This window comes from Patella vulgata, chromosome 5, assembly GCF_932274485.2.
Source record: "Patella vulgata chromosome 5, xgPatVulg1.2, whole genome shotgun sequence".
Lineage (NCBI taxonomy): Eukaryota > Metazoa > Mollusca > Gastropoda > Patellidae > Patella > Patella vulgata.
In genome coordinates, this window is record NC_065883.2 from 70,860,645 (window position 1) to 70,882,729 (window position 22,085).

Consider the following 22,085-nt stretch of genomic DNA (forward strand, 5'->3'; position numbering starts at 1 on the left):
TTCGGGACTTCACTTCATGAATAAGTTCATTGGCCATGTTGAAGAACGGAAATAATGAGAGCAGTTCCCCTTGAAAAACTCCACCCAAGAAGAGATATTTTTATTGAGACGGGAGACATCATTGCAGGACCAAACTCGGCGTTTTCCGGATTAATGATCAACGTCATCAACCCAAATATGGTCATAGTTCGCTAACGCATGGCTTGTTAATGCAAGGCTCGATAATGCAAGTGTCGTTAATACAACTGTTGAAACTGCAAATGTTGAAACTACAAATGTTGAAATTACATATCTTGAAACTGTAAAGTTAAGCTGTGTTATTTCAAAATTTGTGCTTTGTAGGTTAGACAGGTATTTTCACACATGAAAAAATGTATTTTTGTTGTATGACAAATCAACAAATGCATTTTCACAAATCGACAAATGTATTTTGCATTTTGACAAATTAACAAATGTACTTTGACAAATCGACAAATGTATTTTGTATTTTGACAAATTAACAAATGTACTTTGACAAATCGACAAATGTATTTTCACAAATTGAGAGTTTTGGCGAGGATCCCCCTCCATACCAAACAACATCATAGAAGTCCTGTTATACCTCCCTGAAAATGGCCAATTGCATTATTAAATTGAATTGTGGTCTTAAACCAAACTTTTGACAGTTAAGCACATTTTGATTGAGTGCAAGCATCTTAAGGATATTAGATCTAATCATTACCGTTGCCAGTCCTTATATCAATTATTTGCCCAACCGGGTCTATATTGTAGATTAATAGACTTTCTAAAAGAGAAAAAATTTTACACAAAATTTTAATTATATATTTGTGATTTTCATTTGTTTTATTTTAATTATATATACATAAAGTGTTGTGATAATTGTTTTTAATTGATAATCTCTGTGATATTTGTTTTTATTTATGTATGTATAGATTACTATTATGATTATTATTTATGGAAGGGTTTTTGGGTCTAAATAAGATGATCTGCTAATTTGTGTAATCCATTGTTTACAATGTTCTTATGAAGAACTGCTCTTGGAAGTTCATAGCAGAATTACCAATTTAGCCACTAAACTAGAGTGCAGACAATCACTTACAACTGATGAAAAATTCGAAATTGAATGTATATACGGAATATTAGGAGTCATAAGCGTTGAAATGGAATATCAGGACATAGGTGATTGTCTGCAGAGCGTACTGGATAGTTTGGCCCTAGCTTGGAATAATTTCGAAGCACAGGCTACGAAAGAGGACGGAACACAAAGATTTTTATCAACCTCAACAACAGTAGGTTATACAGGCCGACCTAGGATATTAATTCCAGCAGAGCAATTAGAATATCTTCTGGTTTTAAAGTGAAAGAAATTGCAGATTTATTCAAAGTAAGTCACAGTACAGTTAAAAGAAGACTGAAGGAAGAAGTACATCTAACAAATTAAGCAATCTTTCCGATGAGGATTTAGATGTTGTGGTTGAAAGTGTGCTAAAAGATCATCCAGACATTGGTTACAGGAGTATGAAAGGACATTTATCAAGTAAAGGAGAACTTGTTCAAGAGGCCAGAATTAGAGAATCCATGCAAAGAGTTGACTTAGAAGGTTGCTTGTTTCGCAGGCTTAATATGAATCCAGTTAAAAGAAGAAAATATGAAGTTAGAGCACCAAACTCCCTATGGCATATAGATGGATATCATAAATTAATCGGGTAGGCTATTTTTAATCTTTAGAAATGAAATGGGGGTTTAACATCCTACTTTTATGCACTTTTTGTATTGGCTAATGAAGACTGGCATAAGCCATGAGGGAATTTTGCGACAGTCATCGATTTTCAACTGTCTGGGTTCTTTAACGTTGCACTCAGGACCTCCGTTTTTCCTCCCACATCTAGATGCTATTCCTCGCCAAGCCCTCGGGTCTGCCGGATTGGAAAATCCTGATCTTTCCCTGACTGCAGATCGAACCCACGACCTCCTGGTTAGCGAGCAAGCACCTTACTCACTGAGCCACCGCAGATCATCATATTCTTCAGAACCCAAGGGTACTTTGAAATAGACCTAAATCCTGAGAAACTGTAATTGCAGCCCTGTTTATGTCATCTTTTTAATTACGTTACGGTATCTACTTTTAGTCTTCAGACTGGATAATTTTATCAACCAACCTTTAAGTTTTCATAACATATTAATCTAGTTATTTTAAGATGGTGGTATTGATGGGTACTCCAGGCTGCCTGTATATTTAAAAGTATCTGATAACAATAAAGCTGAAACAGTTCTAAGTAGTTTTGAAGAGGCTGTTAATTTTTATGGAATGCCAGAGCGAGTTCGGTCAGATAAGGGTGGTGAAAATGTGGGAGTTGCGAAATTTATGGTAGAACAACGAGGAGCTGGCAGAGGAAGTCACATTGCAGGAAGAAGTGTCCATAATCAAAGGTACCAGTAATAACGTTATTCAATGAATACTATTATTAACCCAGTCAGACTGATTCGCTTTTCACTCACATTTATATACATTGTCTGAAACAAAACAAATTCCTGAAAATGTCAAATAGGTTGATTGTTATGGACTTGTATTAGGGTATGTTACAAATTATTTTTCAATACATTGTATGATATATAGGCGAACAGTTCCTAATGTACATTCCTATATATATCACTTCTTTTGTATTTCAGAATAGAGCGCTTTTAGAGAGACCTCTGGACAGGGTGCATTGAGCTTTTTTACAACCTTTTCTGTTTCATGGAATGTGAAGGTCATCTTCAACCACCAAACAATGAGGCACATTTGATGGCATTGCATTATGTTTTTTTACCCAGAATACAGAGACATGTTGATAACTTTCGTAATGCTTTTATGAGAAGATCTTTAAGGACTGCTGGGCAGAAGTCTCCATTACAGTTGTGGATACATGGGCAAATCTTGGATTCAGCAGAAGAAATTGATAATGAGGTCAGACAATTGAATCATTAGTAATTGCAACATTGAAATGTAAACAACAAACCAAATATTTCTGTAAATTAGGGACTACTTTCATTGATTTCCTGTCTCCATTGCCTAGTATCTTATTGAGAAAGGGTATCCAGTTAACTTTGTACACATTGTAGACCACTCGTAATTGGGGGGGGGGGGGGTCATGTAGCTGTGGCGATAGAGAGGCATTTTCTCACCAATGGAGTAATATAGTGGTCGAGAGTTCAATCCCAGCTCAGGGCAAGAACTTAATATCGATGTAAGAGAGCCGGATCTCCCATCCGATCAGGCAGGTTTTCCCAGAGTTCTTCGGTTCCTCCTGTGATAATGATCGAATCATTCGCATAACGAATCGATTTTTTTTCCAGCATGTTCTACATTATGGAAGTAGTCAAGAAGGTTTACCACTATTAGCTACTGATGAAGTATCCAGTGTTGTCGAAAGTCCTCAAATTATTCCACGAGAAAAATTTGAACAGTTAAAAATGTTTGTGGACCCCCTCCATCACTCTGATTCACATGGGATAGACCTGTTTATTATGGCACGTGATTTCTTAGTTCGGTAGTTTTAATTAATTCAATTTGGACTAAGTAACCCTGAATAATTTAACAACTCACTGTACATATAACTTTAATTCAAATTTCAAATCAACATGCAGGTATGTAACTTTGTATAGAAAAAGGTTTGTGAAATAAGGTATATTTGGAAAGAACATGTCTACAATATTCTTATTGAAATTAATTTAATAAACAATAAGTTTTAATTATGCAATGTTTGTTCTAAATAATCTAAAATACAAACGGGAAATTATGGCCAAGCATCTCATCTTAAACAAGCGGTTGCCATGCAAGATACGCCCACTTTCAGAATATATCAGATTCGAACTCGTCCGAGATCTTGTGGATACAAACCTACACACCAAATTTAATAAAAATCGGACAAAAACTGTGGCCTTTAATGCATTCACATGCCACTTTGGACATTTTTGGTATATCAAGGGCCTTAACTCTGAAAATAGTGTCGAATCGTGTTCAGATTCGAACTACTCATCTGAGATCTTGTGGATATAAATCTACACACCAAATTTTTATAAAAATCTGACAAAAACTGTGGCCTCTATTGCTCTCACAAGTCACTTTTAACGTATTTTTTGTATATCAAGAGCAGTAACTCCGAAAATATTTGTAGAATCGTGTTCAAATTCGAACTCTTCCAAGATCTTGTGAATTTTTAAGCAAGGGCAATAACTCAAGTTATGAATATCGATGTCGAATTATCGGATTGTCACCAAAATCAATAGGGATCATCTTTATGATGACATTGACACACACAATAAATCTCAAAAGAATCCATGAAGAGTGAGCACAAGGTAAATGTGAAGAGACCGACGGACGGACAGGGGTGATTACAATATACGCCCACATTTACGTGTGGTCGTTCAGAAACAAATGCGAAATTAGAGTTTGATGCGATATCTCCGAGATAAATTATCGGATCATCACCAAATTCAATAGGGATCCTTTTCATAATGCTATTGACACACACAATAAATCTCAAAAGAATCGATGAAGAATTATAGCCTGTAGAGTGAGCATGAGGTAAACGTGGACGGACCGATAGGGCCTTTACAATATATACGCATACTATCTTGTGGGCGTATGGAAATGAATGCATTTTATGAATTTGATGCCATTATTCGGAGAAAAGTTATCGCATCGTCACCAAAATTAATAGGGATCATCTTCAAAATGATATTGACTTGAAATATATAACTAAAAAGTATTCATAAAAAATTGTAGCCTGTAGAGTGAGCACGAGCCAAATGTGAACATAAGCTTGCGGCAAGCCACTCAAGCGGATGCTCACCACCAGCTTGATAGTGAGCACAAGTCACCCATCCATTCACATTTGGCTTCAGCTCACTCTCCAAAAAACAATTTCAGTATTAAGGGAATGATCTAAGACACAAAATAAAACTCAAAGGAATCCATGAAAAAATGTAGCCTGTTGAGTAAGTACGAGCCAAATGTAAACTAAACGATGGATGCGATATCTAACTTGGATGCGATATCTCAAAGGAAAATTATCTTATGGACTCATGAACCCTTCAAACGCCATAGTCGCATTTATGCGACTGCACGCTCAAACGCCACAGTCGCATAAATGTGACAAGCAGGTACCATGTAACAAAGTCGTGTAACTCGTGTTGAATATAGTTTGCACACAAACGCGACACATGGTTGAGAAGATAACTATCAGGGCTTTCGTTACATTGAAAAAAATATAGTGGTTTCTTTTTCACGGTTTAAATAATTTTGACTTTGAAAAGCATTTCCCCGTGGCGTTTCAGGGTACGAAAATTAAAACAATCTGGCGTTTGAAGAGTTAACAAGTACCAAATCCGTACGCACACACAATAACGTTTATCAGCATTTCTGTTAAATTTTTATAATTTCTTAAAGAATTTAAGTTCGAAAAAGTGATGGATGGTGCACATGTGTTAACATGTGTGATTTCATTCGAGTTGTGGTCAAATATGATCAGACCACTGGGGAAATTTCGGGGAATGAATGGACTCCCCAACAACGCCTGTAGTATATGACCCGTGTTTAGAACAACGTCTTCTTCTTGCTCAGTTATGAGGTCAACCCACGGGGTGCATACTTTACCATCTGAAAATAAATATAAATCTTTAATAAATGATTGCTTAAATGAAAATAGCGATAGCCATTTTAATACGCCCAAGTCCGAGAAGTTGACTAGAGCAATCAGTGAATGAAACTTTCAGAGAGTAATATTCCTACGCCAAGGTCAGTGCTTTCGTTGGTTGGCCTGGAGTCAACACCCTCCCCCTTAATACCTATTGAGCACATTTGGGACAACCTAGGTCGTCGTGTGCAGGTGCTAGACACTCCTGTACAGAACTTGAGAGAATTGGAACAATAATTACATGAGGAATGGCACAGATTTCCCATGGTTCAGTTCCAACGTCTTGTTGGGGGTATGATGCGTCAAAAGAGTTGAGGCTGTCATGCGGGCATATGGAGGAAGAATGTGTTACTGACTACATTCATGTGGACACCCTATGTCATGGTTTCTCAATTAGCATTTGTGTCCTCCCCGACATTCGAAACCACTGGGGTTGCGTAACTTTTCTCTCTGTGTACAGAAAATAATTAATCAAAGGAATGCTCACTTTGAACTCTCTTCAGAAATTTTCCAAAGTTGTAAATGATAATTTCCTCCTTGGCAGTTTCCTCAGAGAAAAACGGTAAAAATAATCTTTCTATATCCTCGCAACTTTCGAACATTGTCCTGCTCAATACCCGTCTACCTTCATCAGGATATTTTTTCAACACAGTTAGGATATTGAGATGTTGAAGTCCTAAAATAAATTTTAAACCATATGATTTTGCAATACAATGGTTGAGCATATAAAATGATGGGACCAGGCAAATAGGCAAGCCAACTTTATGCTAAATAATAATGTACATAATGTTCATGTTAACGTCTAGTATCCAGTCTATGACTGCTCTCTGACAGTACAATTATTACCAGATCATAGAACACCGAATGCACCCCCACTGCGTCCATTCTCATCTCCGGGGAGAATATACCAATCCCTGCTGTCATTAATTTATGATGCATCAGATTTTTGCGCTACAAACATTGCACTGTCTTACGGTACCCATTTAAAGCTGGGAACACTGGAATAATCGGAAAAATTGCCCCATGTTGAAGCGGGGGATCGAACATTCAACCCCTGACATGGCAGTCCAACGCTTTACCGCTAGACCACAGATCAAGGGCTATTTCACTTGTCCGAATAAACAAACCAAACCTTCATCTCCTCTATTGTAAGATGTTTCCCCAGATATGAAAAAGATCATTACAGAGACAAGGAATTGTCGACATAAAAACGAAACAGTTAAAAACAATGATAGGCCCATAATATATGCATGAGATATGAGTATGAAAATTTAAAATTAATGGCAATTTACCTTACATAAACTGAAGTAAGGGAGCCATTACTCTGAAAAGCATGTAGTAGCCTTTCACAGCACTAATAGCTTCCTGCTTGTTGTCGATAGTCATAATCTTGGAAAATCCTGTCTGATTAAGTGCATCGATATGGGTTTGGTATACATCATGTATATTCTCAACAGTAGAATTTTCTATCTACAAAATATAGCCATAAACATAAGGTAATGTGCCCCATGCACCTAAATCAAAATTCACCTCTGGTTCACTGATTTATTTTCACTACTCACATCGAGGTCAATAGCAAGAGGGAAAAAAAATTCAATTACTAGACAAACAAACCTGAACCATGTATGGTTCTCACTACAAACCTGATAAATGTGTTGTATTTTAATGAATCAGGGACAAAGTTTTTAATATTGATTCATCTAAATTGAAATGGTGAAAGGGTAGGGAGGAGAAAAACTTCCTCAAAAGCACTGGCCTAGGGTTTGAAGAGAAACAAAGAGAACCGGATACCTGAAACTAGAAGAAAATCATCGTGGGCTTTACGCTCCCGATAGAAAAATATTTTAATATACATTAAAAATATTGATGGTAATATGCAAATAGTCTTAACAATGAATATCCATAAAAGAAGTAGGTTAAGTCAGAAAAGTGAAAAAAATATTTAAAAACAGAACATGCTAAAGCGAAGCGGTGGGATGGGGTGCTCTTATAAAGGTAATAAAGCGCTCATATTTTGAGGTATGTCTCTTAATTTGCTTGGGGCAAGGGAATCACTTAAATTTGTATTCCTTGAGTAGGCAACGACTAATTGTTTATGAAATATTTGGGGTTCTTCCTCTTGTAATTTAGAATAATAACGTTTAACAATTTGGGCAGCTCTACCTGCAGTACTGCTATATTTGACGACAAATGGAACAATTTGAGTGTCCGATTGGATGTTTAGTCCACTAGGCTGAACTGTGTTGAGTGGTGTTAGGGTGTAAAAATTCAGTAAATCTTTATCCATTCAAGAAAAGGTCTAAAAACTAAGGTAACGGGCATCCCCATATAATACTTCCCATTATAAATGCCAGGCACATAAAAACTAAACCCCAACAGCTTGGATTAAGCATCCAAATGGAGTTACCAATGATGCAAATCATATCTATTTTAAACAAGTCCGAGTTCCTTTCTACATGAATTTTTTTGTATTAGTTGTAAAAACTTACATCTGAAATGATAGCAGAGGCATCTGCTCTATCAATTTCGCCTGCATCCAATTCTCTAAACTGAGGTATTTTTCCACTAAGAATAAACTCTGTAGCGATTCTATTCAGTGATTTAGGGCCAGTGTGACCATTCAAAATGCTTAGACCAACAATCTTATAATGTTCTTCTTCAATCAAATCTGGTCGGAGAGACAAACTGTCGCCTTCAAAAACAGGGGATTTGGAAAATAATAAGGTGAAAAATTCTCTAGTTAAGCCTCCATGATCAACCCCATCTTCACCAATGAAATTAACCTTAAGTGGTTTTAACTAATCTGATTCACTGCCTTCAGTTAATTGATCCATTGCTGTTTCTATGAATTGTCCACGAACAACAGAAACTTGCCAATGTTTATCTTTACTTGTGTTCTCTTTGATTTTATCCATTTCTTGTTCAAAATTTTCACTTTTCCTGTAATTTAAATAAAGAGGAATTATTCATGACTATTAATAGCATGAACCATCAAGGGCAAATAACTAACCTTGCTTAATATTAATTGGTCCAACAATTGTTACTTAAGTTTTATACAGGAAACATTTCAAGATTAATATTAAGTTAACTCACTGTTGGTGTTCCTGCATTTACATAATTTGACTCCTGAAATAGACATTTATAAATTTTAATTGATACTCTAAGTAACAAGGTTTATTTTTTAATTGATACTCTAAGTAACAAGGTTTATTTTTTATGTGTTTCGGGCCCGGAGGTGGTAAAATGTAATGAAACGAGACTTACTTTTTACAGACACCGGAGGTAGTAAAATGTTATTAAACAAGACTTTATTTGTACAGTCCAGTGGGGGCCGTAGACCCTGGGAGGTACTAGCCATAAATATAATGGGTCTTCTGCCACACAAGGCACCGGGCCGACCATGACAAGTGAAAAAACGCCAAATCCTTCACACTAGAGTTGAAAATTCAGTTGTCCATCAATGAATAAATCTCCGCCTTTTAACTTGCGATATTGAGCTATGTACATAAAATGTCTGGGTTGTCTGTGTATGTATGACGATTTTAAAAAAAGCTTTCACTGGTGCTTAGGCAATTTAGTCGAAGGTATGTTATGAATTCTTTTTTAGTCACAAATTACGTAGTATTTCCGAACAAATAACTAACAGGAACAAACATTTCTACTAAGGTTTCTTAAAGTCCTTGGGGCCCCTGGCCATTGGCCACCCAGGCCCTATGGGCAGTCCGCCACTGCCCCAGAGGTAGTGAAACGTAAAATGGCAAAAATATTTGTTTTGCTTTCTATTGCGCGGGGCCTATCGAAGTGACTGGGGCTACAGCCCCACCGCCTTAATTTTAATGTGGGAATATAAAAAGGATAATGACCTAAAACTCAGTGAAGGGAGGAGGTCAGTGAGGACATGAAATGTGATGCATAAAATGAAGGCTATTTATACCTGCAATATGTTGTGTGGAGATTCAGGACTTATATCTAGGTCTGGCAACGAATCCAAATCTGTTTCATCATTTGCTGGTAGATACATATATATATATATATATATCATTAATAATTCATAGTTCTTGTTGCCTCAAAGCAATGGTCCCCAGTTAGGGAACCCAGGATCTAAGGTATGAAAATAGCTCTCCAGATCTTATGTTTTATTTGTAAAGACACTAACTTTTTTGTGACAATTAATATTATGATATCCTTATATTAACGGTTTGTTCACTCTTGGAATGAAGTCATTATAATTATTGATTAATTGTGGAATGACAACATAATAAATAAAGTTAAATCTTCCACGCTACTGCTCCTTCCAGCTTTTACTAAAGAAAATACAGATCAGCTATTCTTGACCTATATAAGAGAGTCAGAATACAGAAAAAGCAGTATTAAGTTCCATTACACATTGTCATTAGAGACTTTTTTTAAAAATAATGCAATAATCACTTACTTCTTCACTGGGCGAATTAATGTATTGGCATAATTTACTTCTTTTCCTTTTTTTAATTATTGGTAGATCGTCTTCCTATAGTTATATTGAGAAGAGTCAGTCTTAAACTTAGCTGATCACACAAAAGAAATACCAAAATATAAGTCTACTAGAAGGGATACTCGTGTTCCGCAAATATTGGCAGAATATATTTCGGAAACTACAAGTCAGTACTCAATGTTAACAACAGCTAAATTCTAGTTCCCTTCCATTAATCATAAATGATATACGACTACCATGAGAGGGACACCCGTTCTGTGCAACAAAAAGTCGGAAGTACACTGAAGCTTTACATAGGGACACTCCCGGATACATGTTGTGTCAACATGTGAAGTTTGGTGACAATCCTTCCAGTACTTTTGACATGCATAGATTACAAACAGACAGACTTTGACCTTATATATATATATATACTATTCAAAAAAAGTAGGGGATATTTGATTTTGGGGGCATAATACTAAAATATGCAAATGACTACGAAAAAAGTCACTATAGAACCTAACAGAAGAAACATTTCCAGTTACATGTGACGCCCAAACGCACCAATAGCTACCGCATGGAATGCAGGTGATGCTTGGGATCATCATGGGGGTCCAACCCAAGATTTGCACGACTCTGACTTTGAATGTTACAGTCATTGTGGCATTGAATTCCAGGGTGGAAACATCAGTTTAATTGTTTTAGTGACCAGAAAACAAATTTTGATATGCGTCGGCTTACCCAAAATGAAAGGTTACGTGCCCTTGGCATGCTACAGATCGGCACAACACAGGCGGTTGTGGCGCGGACGATGAATGTTTCTCAGTCTGTCATAAGCAGGCTATGGTCCAGATACCGTGATACACAATCTGTACAGGACAGACCACGCTCAGGTCGACAACTCAAGCCCAGGATCGATTTATCCGTACCCTGGCCTTGAGAAATCGTGTCATCACAGCAAATCAGATCAGCGCTCGTCTTCAAACAGACACTGGTGTGAGAGTGAGTGGCCAGACGATTCGGAATCGACTGCATAGGGGTCACCTTCGCGCCCGACGTTCTCGTGTGATCCCTTGTTTGAGAGATCATCACATTCAGGCAAGACGTCGTTGGTGTAGGGATCGTCAACACTGGGATAATCGACGCTGGAGCAGTGTGATGTTTTCAGATGAGTCAAGGTTCACTGTTGATTTTTTGGACAGACGTAGGAGGGTGTGGCGACGTTAACGTCTTGGAAGCGCTCGTTTCGACGTCATCAGACATGATCGATTTGGGGGTGGTTCTGTTATGGTGTGGGGAGGCATCACTGTTGCTGGAAGAACGGCTTTACATGTTGTTGCAGGGCGTGTTACAGGCCAGTACTACCGGGACAACATCTTGGCAGTCCATGTTGTGCCGTTCGCACGACGTCATGGCCGCCGTTTCATCTTCCAGGATGACAACGCAAGATGTCACAGGGCCAGGATCGTTACAGGTTACCTCCAACAACAGAACATCACCACATTACCTTGGCCAGCACTGAGTCCCGACCTCTCCCCCATCGAGCATGTCTGGGACATGCTTGGACAGAGGTTACCTCAACGTCAACAACGTCCTGCCAATGTCCAAGAACTTGCTGCTGCGTTGCAACAGGAATGGGACAATCTGGACCAAAATGACCTTAGACGTCTCATTAGGAGTATGCCACGTCGGATCAATGCTTGTTTGGCAAACAGAGGAGGATTTACCCGTTACTGACTTGGTTGTGATGCTGTGGTAACTTTGCTGTTTGACCCCGGGTATCATTTTACCCTTATAATGGTCAGTCTGTGCCTTACTTAGTCTAACGATCATTTGGAATAAATCGATGAATGTGAACTTCATTTCATTTTGTCATTTGTTTCTTCGTCAGTTTCATTAGGTGACTTTAATAACACTTAAAAATCAAATATCCCCTACTTTTTTTGAATAGTATATATATATATATATATATATATATATCAGTTTTGTATTGATGTAATTTTGCATTAATTACAAACACAGTTGACTATTATGAACAACTAATGAGTAATATTTTCATTCTGAATATTTGTTCCAACTACCTAAACCAGTACACAGAGTCTTTCAGTTATTGTCCCATCTTCTAAAACAAATTGAAATGCACTTACTCCATGATCTCTAGCAATATGGTCTTTCAGCTTAATCACTGGATATGATTCACCACATATCAAGCATACCTCCAATGGACATTTTTCAGAAGGCTGTAAAGGAGAGATAAACATTTAGGTTCTGACCAAAACAATGATATCTTATTCTAATGTGAAATAAGTTCTTCAGGCACCTAAACATTTGCAATGATACAAACCAGTCATTCATTTATAAATGAGAATATCCAATTGGTACTGTTCATTGTTTCATATGAGCGCTAGGTTTTATAGAGCTTAAATAGAAATGAAATGGTGTTTTTAAAATGTCCCATTTTTATGCACTGTAAGGCTAACTAGAGACGGGTGTTTACCACAAGGTTGACCTCGACATTGCCGGGATGAGAACTAGGGACCTCCACCATGAGTGGCAAACAGCACTCAGCCATACTGGGCCCCAATATTAAATCAATCAAACATAAAAAAAATGAGAAAAGGAAACTTCATATTTACTTCATTATCTTCAGGTGATAGATCCAACTGCTTCTGAATTGGACGGATATACACCACACTTTGACCAATAGAACACTGATCTGCCAAATATATGGCTGTATACCCGCATTTTGGTGGAGGAATGACTTCAAGACAATATCTATTCGCCGTCCTCAATAGCTCAAATCCTCCACCATTTCCTAATTTTGGATAAGCAGTTAAAACCGAATTTACAAGATGATGTGGATCGTCTGACTTGTCCAAATTTAATCTTTTCTCTCCAAGGCCACCTTTGAGGAGATTAGCCTTCTGTTTTTTAGTTGGTACAGAATCCTGTAATGAAAAATGAATTTTAAATCTCTATGACCTAAAAAAACACTCACAATTATGTATACTAGCATGAGAATCACAGATTAGATATTGTACAATGAACTGGACAAGAGGATATGTATAATATTACAATACTAATACATTACATGTACATCAAACATCAAAAATTATTATGAAAATGCTTCTATAACTCTTAAAAATATTTTTCGATTAATATTTAATTGAGCATATTAATTACCTGGCTTGGCTCTGACAGGCACATAAACTTGTGTGACCATTTGGGGGCCCACTTGGTGTTTATCTTTGATTTTCTGGAACTGAAGTTACCCGTACTGGCATATGGAGCAAATATTCGTCTGACCTCGGATACCGAATTTAAACTCGCAACTGTTGGAGCTGTTGTGGTAACTATCGATGACGATGGAACTAACGGTGGAATTATTTCAGTCCTATTCTCATTGGCCAGCTTCGACTCTAGCTCTGAGGCAGCTTTCCTAAGTGATTCCACAGTCTTACTCAAGTCTGACATTTCCAGTACTGAAATTGTAGGCTAAAATAAAGAATACAAGACACTACTAATATAAATGTCTCAAATAACAAAGTTATCAACATTACAAGAAATACTTTTATTCATTCACTCCCAAAATTGGCAAATATCTCTAACTAAGTAAAGGTAAGTGATTTGACCTTTTGTTACTACTTCGAATGTTGGTAGATAATTTTCAAAGTTGAAATTTTCTAACTTCAATATTAAAAAAAAATTGTTCTATAATAAAAACTAGTTTAAATTGTTGCAAGATTGATGGATATCCAGTCTCACGAATTACTCTTCATATCATTGAAATTGTGATATTGACATCCAGTCTTTTTGATACTGAAAATAGCTAACTTGCATAACAAATTTTTTTAAATTAGGAAATTTTAATTTTGAAAATCATCTACCAACAGTCAAAGTAATAACAAAAGGTCAAACCAGTTTTTGTACATATAATTTACTTTTAGATATATTTGCACGAATTATTTGGGGTGACAAAAGTCAAAAATAAAATCAGACAACAATGTTTTACGATACCGAAGCGGCAAAGGCCGTAACGGCGTAGTAAGGTCAAGGATACCGGTATCGAACAAGCTTCTACTTTATCGTTGTCAATACTCAATACCCCTTTCGCGTCCGACTTCACTAACGACATAACTTGTCATATCATTGCATATGTCATAGACCTGAAATTCATAACTAATGCCAGTGGTCGGGTGACGGCTTTGATTTTCTGGCTATTTGCCGCCATAAATGATAAGATAAGGTAAGCATGGCATAATGTTGATCCACGGGTTTTCGTGATTGACGGGCCATGAACTTGAAGCAAGAATTTTTTGCCTGCAAACAAGACAATTCGAGTTCTAGTGCAGAACATTATACTCACCTCTAGAGCGGAGCTTTATTGCTGTTTTTGTTGAAAATGTATGAAGAATAGTCACTGGTCACGTAGAAGTAGAAGAAGAAGATGAGCGGTTCCCACTATCAATAAACGCGCGGTTATTCAGAGTTATCTTTCCTTGTGAGGTATTAGTGTGTGTGAAAACATTTTTCTGGAAGCCACGCCTTTTGACCTCATTTGCATATTGCTAAGAGAAATGTTTAAAATGATATGTAGAAAATGATATGTTTAAAATGATAATACCAAAATGATATGTAAAAGTGTGATTTGAAGAGTTGGAGTGAGGAAATGACAAAAAAACATTTGTTTTATCACAATTTACTTAAGCAATATGACCAAGTTGACGGTATCATAATAAGTATTAGACAATTCAGCAGATCATCTTATTTAGACCCAAAAACCCTTCCATACCAATGGGATTCTCTTCTCCCAGCGCGAAATTTCTTTTGAAAAAAACTGACTGTAAATGATGTTTCTATGGTATGTCGTGGTGTTTTCAGCTTATGCACAAAATTCTATGTCTGACAATCATGTCGGAAATGAATTTTTGAACCCCATTTTGAATTCAGTAACTCTGAAAACTTGATTTTTCTAAAATAGCCATATTAGAATCTAGTTTCATTGTCGGTTTACATTTACCCCATCAGGACTATTCATAATTAGTTGGGGGGGGGGGGGGAGGAAGTGGATGGCTGAATGGTTAGCGTGCGCGCGTTGTATCATAAAGTCTGTCATTGAGTCGACTGGCGTGGTTTCGAATCCCCGGTTGTACGTGACAAGGAGTTGGGTCGCCTGTCCAACCTCGTGGGTTTTCTCCGGGTCCTCCGGTTTCCCCCCACTGCTAAAGACCCCTACGCGCAAGCGAATTATTGAAATAAAATTAAACCATATGTTAATCCCGAAATGACCTAGTTTGTGTCGAGTGGACGTTAAACCCCATTTCTCTTTCTCTCTCTCTCTCATAATTAGTTTTTGGATAGAAATTCAACAGCGCAACGCGCAACCCTTATATAAGACACATCTAACGGAAGTTATGATTCTGTCGTTTGGGATTTCATTGTGGTGGCTATTTGCAGTTCAGCCATCATGGATTTTTTTTCGAATTTTATTTGAGGTCAGAATTGAACCAAAAAAATGACATGTTACAAGTCATATCCAACAGGACAAAATGACGATTAACTTAAAATCCGCCACTTTGGATGCCATTTTGAATTGTTTCTGGATTTTCAAAATTTATCTTGAAATTCAGAGACACCAAAACCCTTATAAAATGTCATTTTATTACTAAATTTGATAGCCATTTTGAAAGACATAGCTGGCTGGAAACCATGTAAAGCCATATTTCTTTACCATCTGTGTTTAAAGAATTGAAAAAATAAGTCATTCTCCCACCATTAAAACACAGTGATTACGAGATAATGCTCTACGAGATTGTTCGAGACCGCCATTTTGAATAATGTTAATTACGTCATTTCGACATGGCCGATTTTGAGTATGTCTGACATACGTATCATTGAACCAAACTGTTTTGGTATCTTTTGCTATTTGTTTGGGGTAAAACGTTATCCCTCCCCGTCTACTCCCCCACGATTAGCTTTTCATCTTAATCTTACATAACGTATCTTTAAAGTTTTTGAGGTTTTAATTTATGGTGTCAATTGGTAAATATTCCTTTTTTGTTTTTTGTAGTGGACACGCTGGCTGACCCCGGAGCCATTCCCTTAATTCACTATATACCGATGTTGTGTGTCTTATCCACGGGTTTGTCTCTTGCATATATTTGGAGGGTTGGGTGGTTACGCGTGCGCGTGAAATCACAGGGGACTGTCGTTGAGTCAAGTGTGGCTTCGAATCCCCACTTGAATATGACAAGGAGTAAAGACCCCTACGCACAAGCGAATTATTGAAATATAATTAACCCATATGTTAGTCCCGAAATGATTTAATTTTCTCTCTTGTGTGCGTTTCTGCTGCACTATAAGAACATTATTTACACAAGTAAATGCAGTGATGGGGAAAGTAATATTACTATTAGTTTCAAACGCAATGAAATGGAAATTGAAATACGATAAGACCGGCAAGGTCAGTAACCAGATAATTGATATACATATTGTAATGATTGACAGTGCGGTAAACTAGAATTCCGATGCAGTGATGGCGATTTTCATCTGTGATCTCACCTGATGCCACTCTCCATACCAATGGACCCATTTAACAGATTCAATAAAAGTATGGAAAAGAAATTGACTCCAAAGAAGCATTGATGATCAAGGCCTATTAAAGTGTGAAAACCTTAAAATACATTCTTTTGAAAACAAAATGTTTTGAAGGTTAAAATTTAACCGGTTTTTTTCCAAACTCTGTTTATTCAGGCAAAAAGAGTTATTGAGTGATTAGATTTACTGACAACATATGCACTGCATGAGGCAACACATTTATTTATTTAAATCGAAAAATAAATAACTGATATGGGCAAAGCAAGGTAAAAATTCCTTTTCTCGAAAATGACTCGTTTATATAGAAACTATTTTGTTTTTAAATCCACATGTTCGTATTGATATGAACTAAAAACATTGAACGAAACAGTCCATAATAAACCCTAATTTTTGGCACCTCCGAAACCCACGAACATTTATAATGGACATTCACCATAGGCATTAATTTCATGAAAGTCGAACAATAACGTGAAACGTGGCACATCCCAAATTTACTATTTCCCGCGGGGAGTTGGATGGCCGAATGGTTAGCGCCTGCTTGTTGAATCATGGTGTCGATTCCCCGGTTGTACGTGACAAGGAGTAGGGTCGCCCTGTCCAACCTCATGGGTTTTCTCCGGGTCCCCGGGTTTCCTCCAAGTTTGCTAAGGACCCCTACGCGCAAGCGAATTATTGAAATACAATTGAACCGTATGAGTCGTCGTTAAAACCCATCTCTCTCTCTCTCTATCTCTCTCTCTCTCTCTATCTCTCCCTCTCTCTGATCAGTACGTATGTACTCGCTAAAGCAGTATGAAACCCTAATAATTCCGAACAAAGACAACCATGTCTTCACTTTAGAGTCCGTAAAAAAACGTAATGAACCAGCGGACTGATAAGCAGCATCACAGTTATATGCTTTACACACATCGGTATAGCGTAGAATCACCTCAACTTCTGAGAGATAAAGCTTCGTTTACTTCATGGTAAAAGTTGATCTTGGCGGTTTCAGTGATATCCACGTCTTGTTTATTCTAATACACACGGAATCAACAGGTAAATATATGTTTGTTGTTTGAATATCTGTTTACTGTTTACCGGTGGGTGGTGGAGGTGTGCGCTTTAGATCATAAGGTCTGTCATTGAATCAGATAGCGAGGTCTCGATTTCCTGCTTGGATGTTACAAGGAGTATGGTCGCCTGTCTAACCCGATTTGTTATCTTTGTTAGACTTTTTAAGAGACAGGTTTTTATTTTAAATTTTATTTGTATATATCATTTTCATATATCTATTTTGATATTTGAATGCTTAAAAGTTCCTTTTTACTTTTAAACTTAAGAACTGTGGTAATTTCTTTTTATATTTAAGTATTGTTTGTAATATCTTATGGTCAACCTTGCATATTTTTACCACATATTTGGCGCAATATATCCTGGTTGGTGCTGACGTGCCATTAAACATTTCATTTGATTTCGCTTGGTTTATAGTTTATTAACTTTTTGATAGTGCTTCCTATATTTAACGATACAAGTATATTAAATTATATCTGCGCCTAGCACTCTAGTTGAGGTAATAGTTGAATGAAAAATAGACAGAGATGCCGATCTTCATTGGGGAGGGGGGGGGCTGAATAGTTAACGCGTGCGAGTTGTACCAGAAGGTCTGTCATTGAGTCAGTTTTCGTGGTTTCGATTCCCAGCTTATACGTCACAAAGAGGAGGGTCGTCTTCCAACGTCGTGGATTTTCTCCGGGCCTCGCACTGCTAAAGACACCTACGCACAAGCGAATTATTGGAATAAAATTGAAATAAAATTGAAGCATGTTAGTCCCGAAATGATCTAGTTTGTGTCGTGTGGACGTTAAAAAAAATTTCTCTCTAATCCAGTATCTGCCGTAGCATTGTGTTTGCTTTACTTTATACATCTTTTAGTACGCAAGGAGGGTTTAAAGTAATTATCACGCTCACGGTAAGAGTCAATGCGCATTATTCCAACTGACCCATTGTCTTAAACATATCTCAATACGCCCACCCCAAGGATTCCCTGATAGCATACTTTATTAGGCCGTTTAAAGTTAAATTTACTCTTATTTTAATTCATTTACAGGACCCTGGAATGAATTGGCTAATTTTGTTAGTGTCCTTAATTGGTCTTTGTCGATTTACTGAGTGTCAAACGATGTATGTAGATAAAGTTTTGCTAGTCTCCATGGATGGATTTCGATGGGATTACCTGGAGAAAATAGATACACCCAATTTTGATTCTTTTGCTGCTCAAGGAGTGAAAGTTCGTTATGTGAACAGTACATTCGTACCTGAAACATTTCCATGTCATTACAGCATTGCAACAGGTAAGTTTGTGAAACGGCCTTCAGCGTACTATTCTTCTGCTACGATTGGGCTAATCAATGCCATACAATGTGCTAAGGAGGGGGGGGGGGGGCATTTTGCCCAGACAGTGGCAACACGGCCTTCTCTTATACTGATTGGGGCCTTGGTCTTTAGTCCCATCCGACCGACTGTAAGGCAGGCCCGTCGATGAACTTTCTCGGCCTACACATGGATTGGATTCGGGACCTCTCAAGGTTTGCGAGCCAACATCTTTCTCACTGAGCCAATGTGGCTCCCGGTAAGTCTGAAGGAAGAACGTATGTCATAAACAGCTTAGCAACTGGTACATTTGGGAAACTGTATGTATTAGGGGACTGGTCTGTTTATGAATAGAATGAAAAGGGTGGGGTTTAATGTCCACAGTTAGGTTCTCATTTGCCCAGATTGACAGATAATTGTTTCAAAGGTTTGACAAACAGGTGGGTGTCGTACACGTGGCTAGGTGTAAGCTTTGGAAAACAACATATACCACCTGTCATTTGGGCGGTTCGCCGTAGCAAATTATTTGTATTTTTCTTCCCTTTACATGGAATCATTTAATTTGCCAGGTCTGTACGAGGAAAGCCATGGTATCGTAGGTAACTACGTGTATGATCCAGTATTTAATGAGTCGTTCGGACATACCACTTACGATTCAAAATGGTGGGAAGCTGGAGAACCCATCTGGATAACCGCGACGAAAAACAATACGAAGTCAGCAACGCATTTTTGGCCTGGAAGTGAAGTCGAGATTAAAGGCCTGAGACCGACAATCTGGTTACCACATTATATTATATACTGTTTTGTAGGTGTATTAAAGTAGCCAAGTCTTTATCATCCACAATCTTCGACATTGAAAGCACGAATTATTTGTCAATTTAAATCATCATGAATGTAGTGATCTAATCGCCAAAAGATTGGCTTCTGATTGTCATTAGATCGAAACTTCTCGCGTATGTCGCCGAACATTACTGATTTGAAGTTATAGTAAAAATGGAAACGATTAAATGTAAATCAGTTCATATACATTCATATTAGATTTTATATGCGTTGCGATTTAGCCCCTTTAAAGGTATTATTCGATACAGTAAAAATAAACCCAGTCAAAAAGTATATCGGCGTATTAAAGGCACTAATCGACACAGTCAAAAATAGTATTCTATACTCTGTGTATAAAAGCCAAATGAGCGAAGTATCCGGTAAAATGAAATCTTTGAATTAAAAGTAAAGTTTGTACTGATTTTGTATTTTATTTTGTTTGTTACATTTAGGTCGTCGATTGGTTTGCTAATAAAGGGGTCAAATTCGCGACACTATTTTTCCACGAACCCGATCTTACAGGCCATAATTATGGCCCAGATTCTCAAGAATTGAAAGATAAAGTGAAGTACATGGATCAACTCCTGGGATATATGATACAGAAGTTACGTAACAATAATTTATGGGATTCCCTTAACGTCATCGTTACAAGTGATCATGGAATGACGTCAGTGGATGTCGATAACAAGGTAGGCAAATTCCATCAAGTAATAAGGATTTAGACCACTAATTATTTCACATGATTTTATCATACGTAAATGTAGTTGGTCTATTTATAGTAATTCTTTCTTTTCCCCCTTTTATTGTTAGCTACCCACATTGACAATATTTAAATAACATGAACCCTTGTCAGTTGGAGTTTGATATAAAAAATAAGCTGTGTATAGCGTCACATTGACACAGAATTTTTTTATTCAATTTTTCGCAGACCAGATATTTGGTTTGTGTGATTATTTATTTATAATTAATCTATTTTACAAGTTGGTTAATATCAATGACTACGTACCTGACAACACAGTGAAAATGGTTCCTAGAGATGGCGCTGTGATCCAGATCATACCGGAAGATGGACAGGAAGACGTGGTTTTCCAGGCCATCAAAGATAAGGAGGGTGAGATGCACGTGACAGTTTATAAGAAGAAGGATATACCGGAACACTACCACTATAAAAACAACCGCCGTGTGACACCAATTGTTGCTATTGCTGAAGAGGGTTGGTTAATCGTCGATGTAAGTATACAGTTTGTAGCAATATCTATATATTTGTGACTGACATTTGTTTGTTTGTCTGTTCCGGGTTGGCGGCTACACTAGCGCTGTCCCGAGGCTGAAATTTGATGTATAAGGGTAGCTTGGACCGAGGAGTAATATAGACCTGGTAGAACTGTACTACTGTTTTGGAGTTATATTACCTTCAGTTCCCTGTACAACTCGTGCAGCGCTGGTCATCCGCTAGTTAAATTATATAGACGACGACTTTGCTGGGGGCAGGAAAGGAGTTGGTGGTGAGATAAAGTGGGTGGGTATGGTTTAACCTTCGCTTGACATTAGTCAAGATATTTCAGGACTCCAATTGGTCGCTTCCTCACTCTCCCTCTAACATTTAACCATATGTTAGTCCCGAAATGACCTAATTTGTGTCGAGTGACGTTAAACCTCCTAACATTACCTATTTATTGATTCATTGTATAATTTCAGAAAACACAGAAGTACTCTAAACCACGCCCATTTGGTGGCCATGCTTACGACAATCGATTGATGTCGATGAAGCCACTCTTTCTGGCACATGGACCCAACTTTAAAGCGAACTACAATCAAGAGTCTATTGAGAATGTTGACATATACCCTTTAATTTGTAAGTTGTTAGGCGTGAATGCTGCTCCTAACAATGGTAGTCTTAGCAACACTGAAGATATGCTAGAAGTTAATGAATAAAGAGTAGAATCTATGGGACCTGTTTCATGAAAATCTAACTGAGATAAAATCCAAATTTAAGTAATTTGATTGGATAACATTAGATTGTTTTTAGTGCTTAGCCAATCAAAATTTAAGTATCTACTAAAATTTGGATTTTATCTTTAGTTAAGATTTCGAGTAACAGGGCCCTGGGGCCTGTTTCGCAAAATTTTAACTAAGATAAAATCCAAATTTATGTAATTTGATTGGATAATATTATATTGTTTTTAGTGCTT

General features: G+C 37.4%; 1 protein-coding gene and 3 long non-coding RNA genes across 6 annotated transcripts; 2 read left to right on the plus strand and 2 right to left on the minus strand.

Annotated features, from left to right (window-relative positions):
- The first annotated feature begins 577 nt into the window (after positions 1 to 577).
- LOC126820636 (uncharacterized) lies at positions 578 to 3,646 on the plus strand. Of its 2 annotated transcripts, XR_007680038.2 has the most exons (4): positions 578 to 1,706; positions 2,189 to 2,430; positions 2,671 to 2,947; positions 3,337 to 3,646. It is a non-coding gene; the product is annotated as an uncharacterized LOC126820636 (long non-coding RNA). The 2 variants fall into 2 exon arrangements; XR_007680037.2 differs by having other exon boundaries at positions 578 to 2,430; positions 3,337 to 3,645.
- On the minus strand, positions 3,587 to 6,214 carry LOC126820642 (uncharacterized). Its single transcript, XR_007680046.1, has 2 exons — positions 6,166 to 6,214; positions 3,587 to 5,641 (listed from the first exon to the last, which is right to left on the minus strand). It is a non-coding gene; the product is annotated as an uncharacterized LOC126820642 (long non-coding RNA).
- On the minus strand, positions 6,212 to 14,611 carry LOC126820637 (uncharacterized). 2 transcript variants are annotated; one of them, XR_007680040.1, is made up of 9 exons: positions 14,495 to 14,611; positions 13,312 to 13,623; positions 12,765 to 13,076; positions 12,276 to 12,368; positions 10,111 to 10,185; positions 8,772 to 8,804; positions 8,168 to 8,618; positions 6,971 to 7,148; positions 6,212 to 6,354 (listed from the first exon to the last, which is right to left on the minus strand). It is a non-coding gene; the product is annotated as an uncharacterized LOC126820637 (long non-coding RNA). The 2 variants fall into 2 exon arrangements; XR_007680039.1 differs by having other exon boundaries at positions 9,613 to 10,185.
- Positions 14,612 to 20,362: 5,751 nt separating this feature from the next.
- On the plus strand, positions 20,363 to 22,072 carry LOC126821348 (ectonucleotide pyrophosphatase/phosphodiesterase family member 5). Its single transcript, XM_050549759.2, has 3 exons — positions 20,363 to 20,582; positions 20,875 to 21,123; positions 21,592 to 22,072. Exons 1-3 carry the CDS (start codon positions 20,466 to 20,468, stop codon positions 21,826 to 21,828), a joined length of 603 nt encoding a protein of 200 aa, XP_050405716.2. The 5' UTR covers positions 20,363 to 20,465; the 3' UTR covers positions 21,829 to 22,072.
- Positions 22,073 to 22,085: the final 13 nt, after the last annotated feature.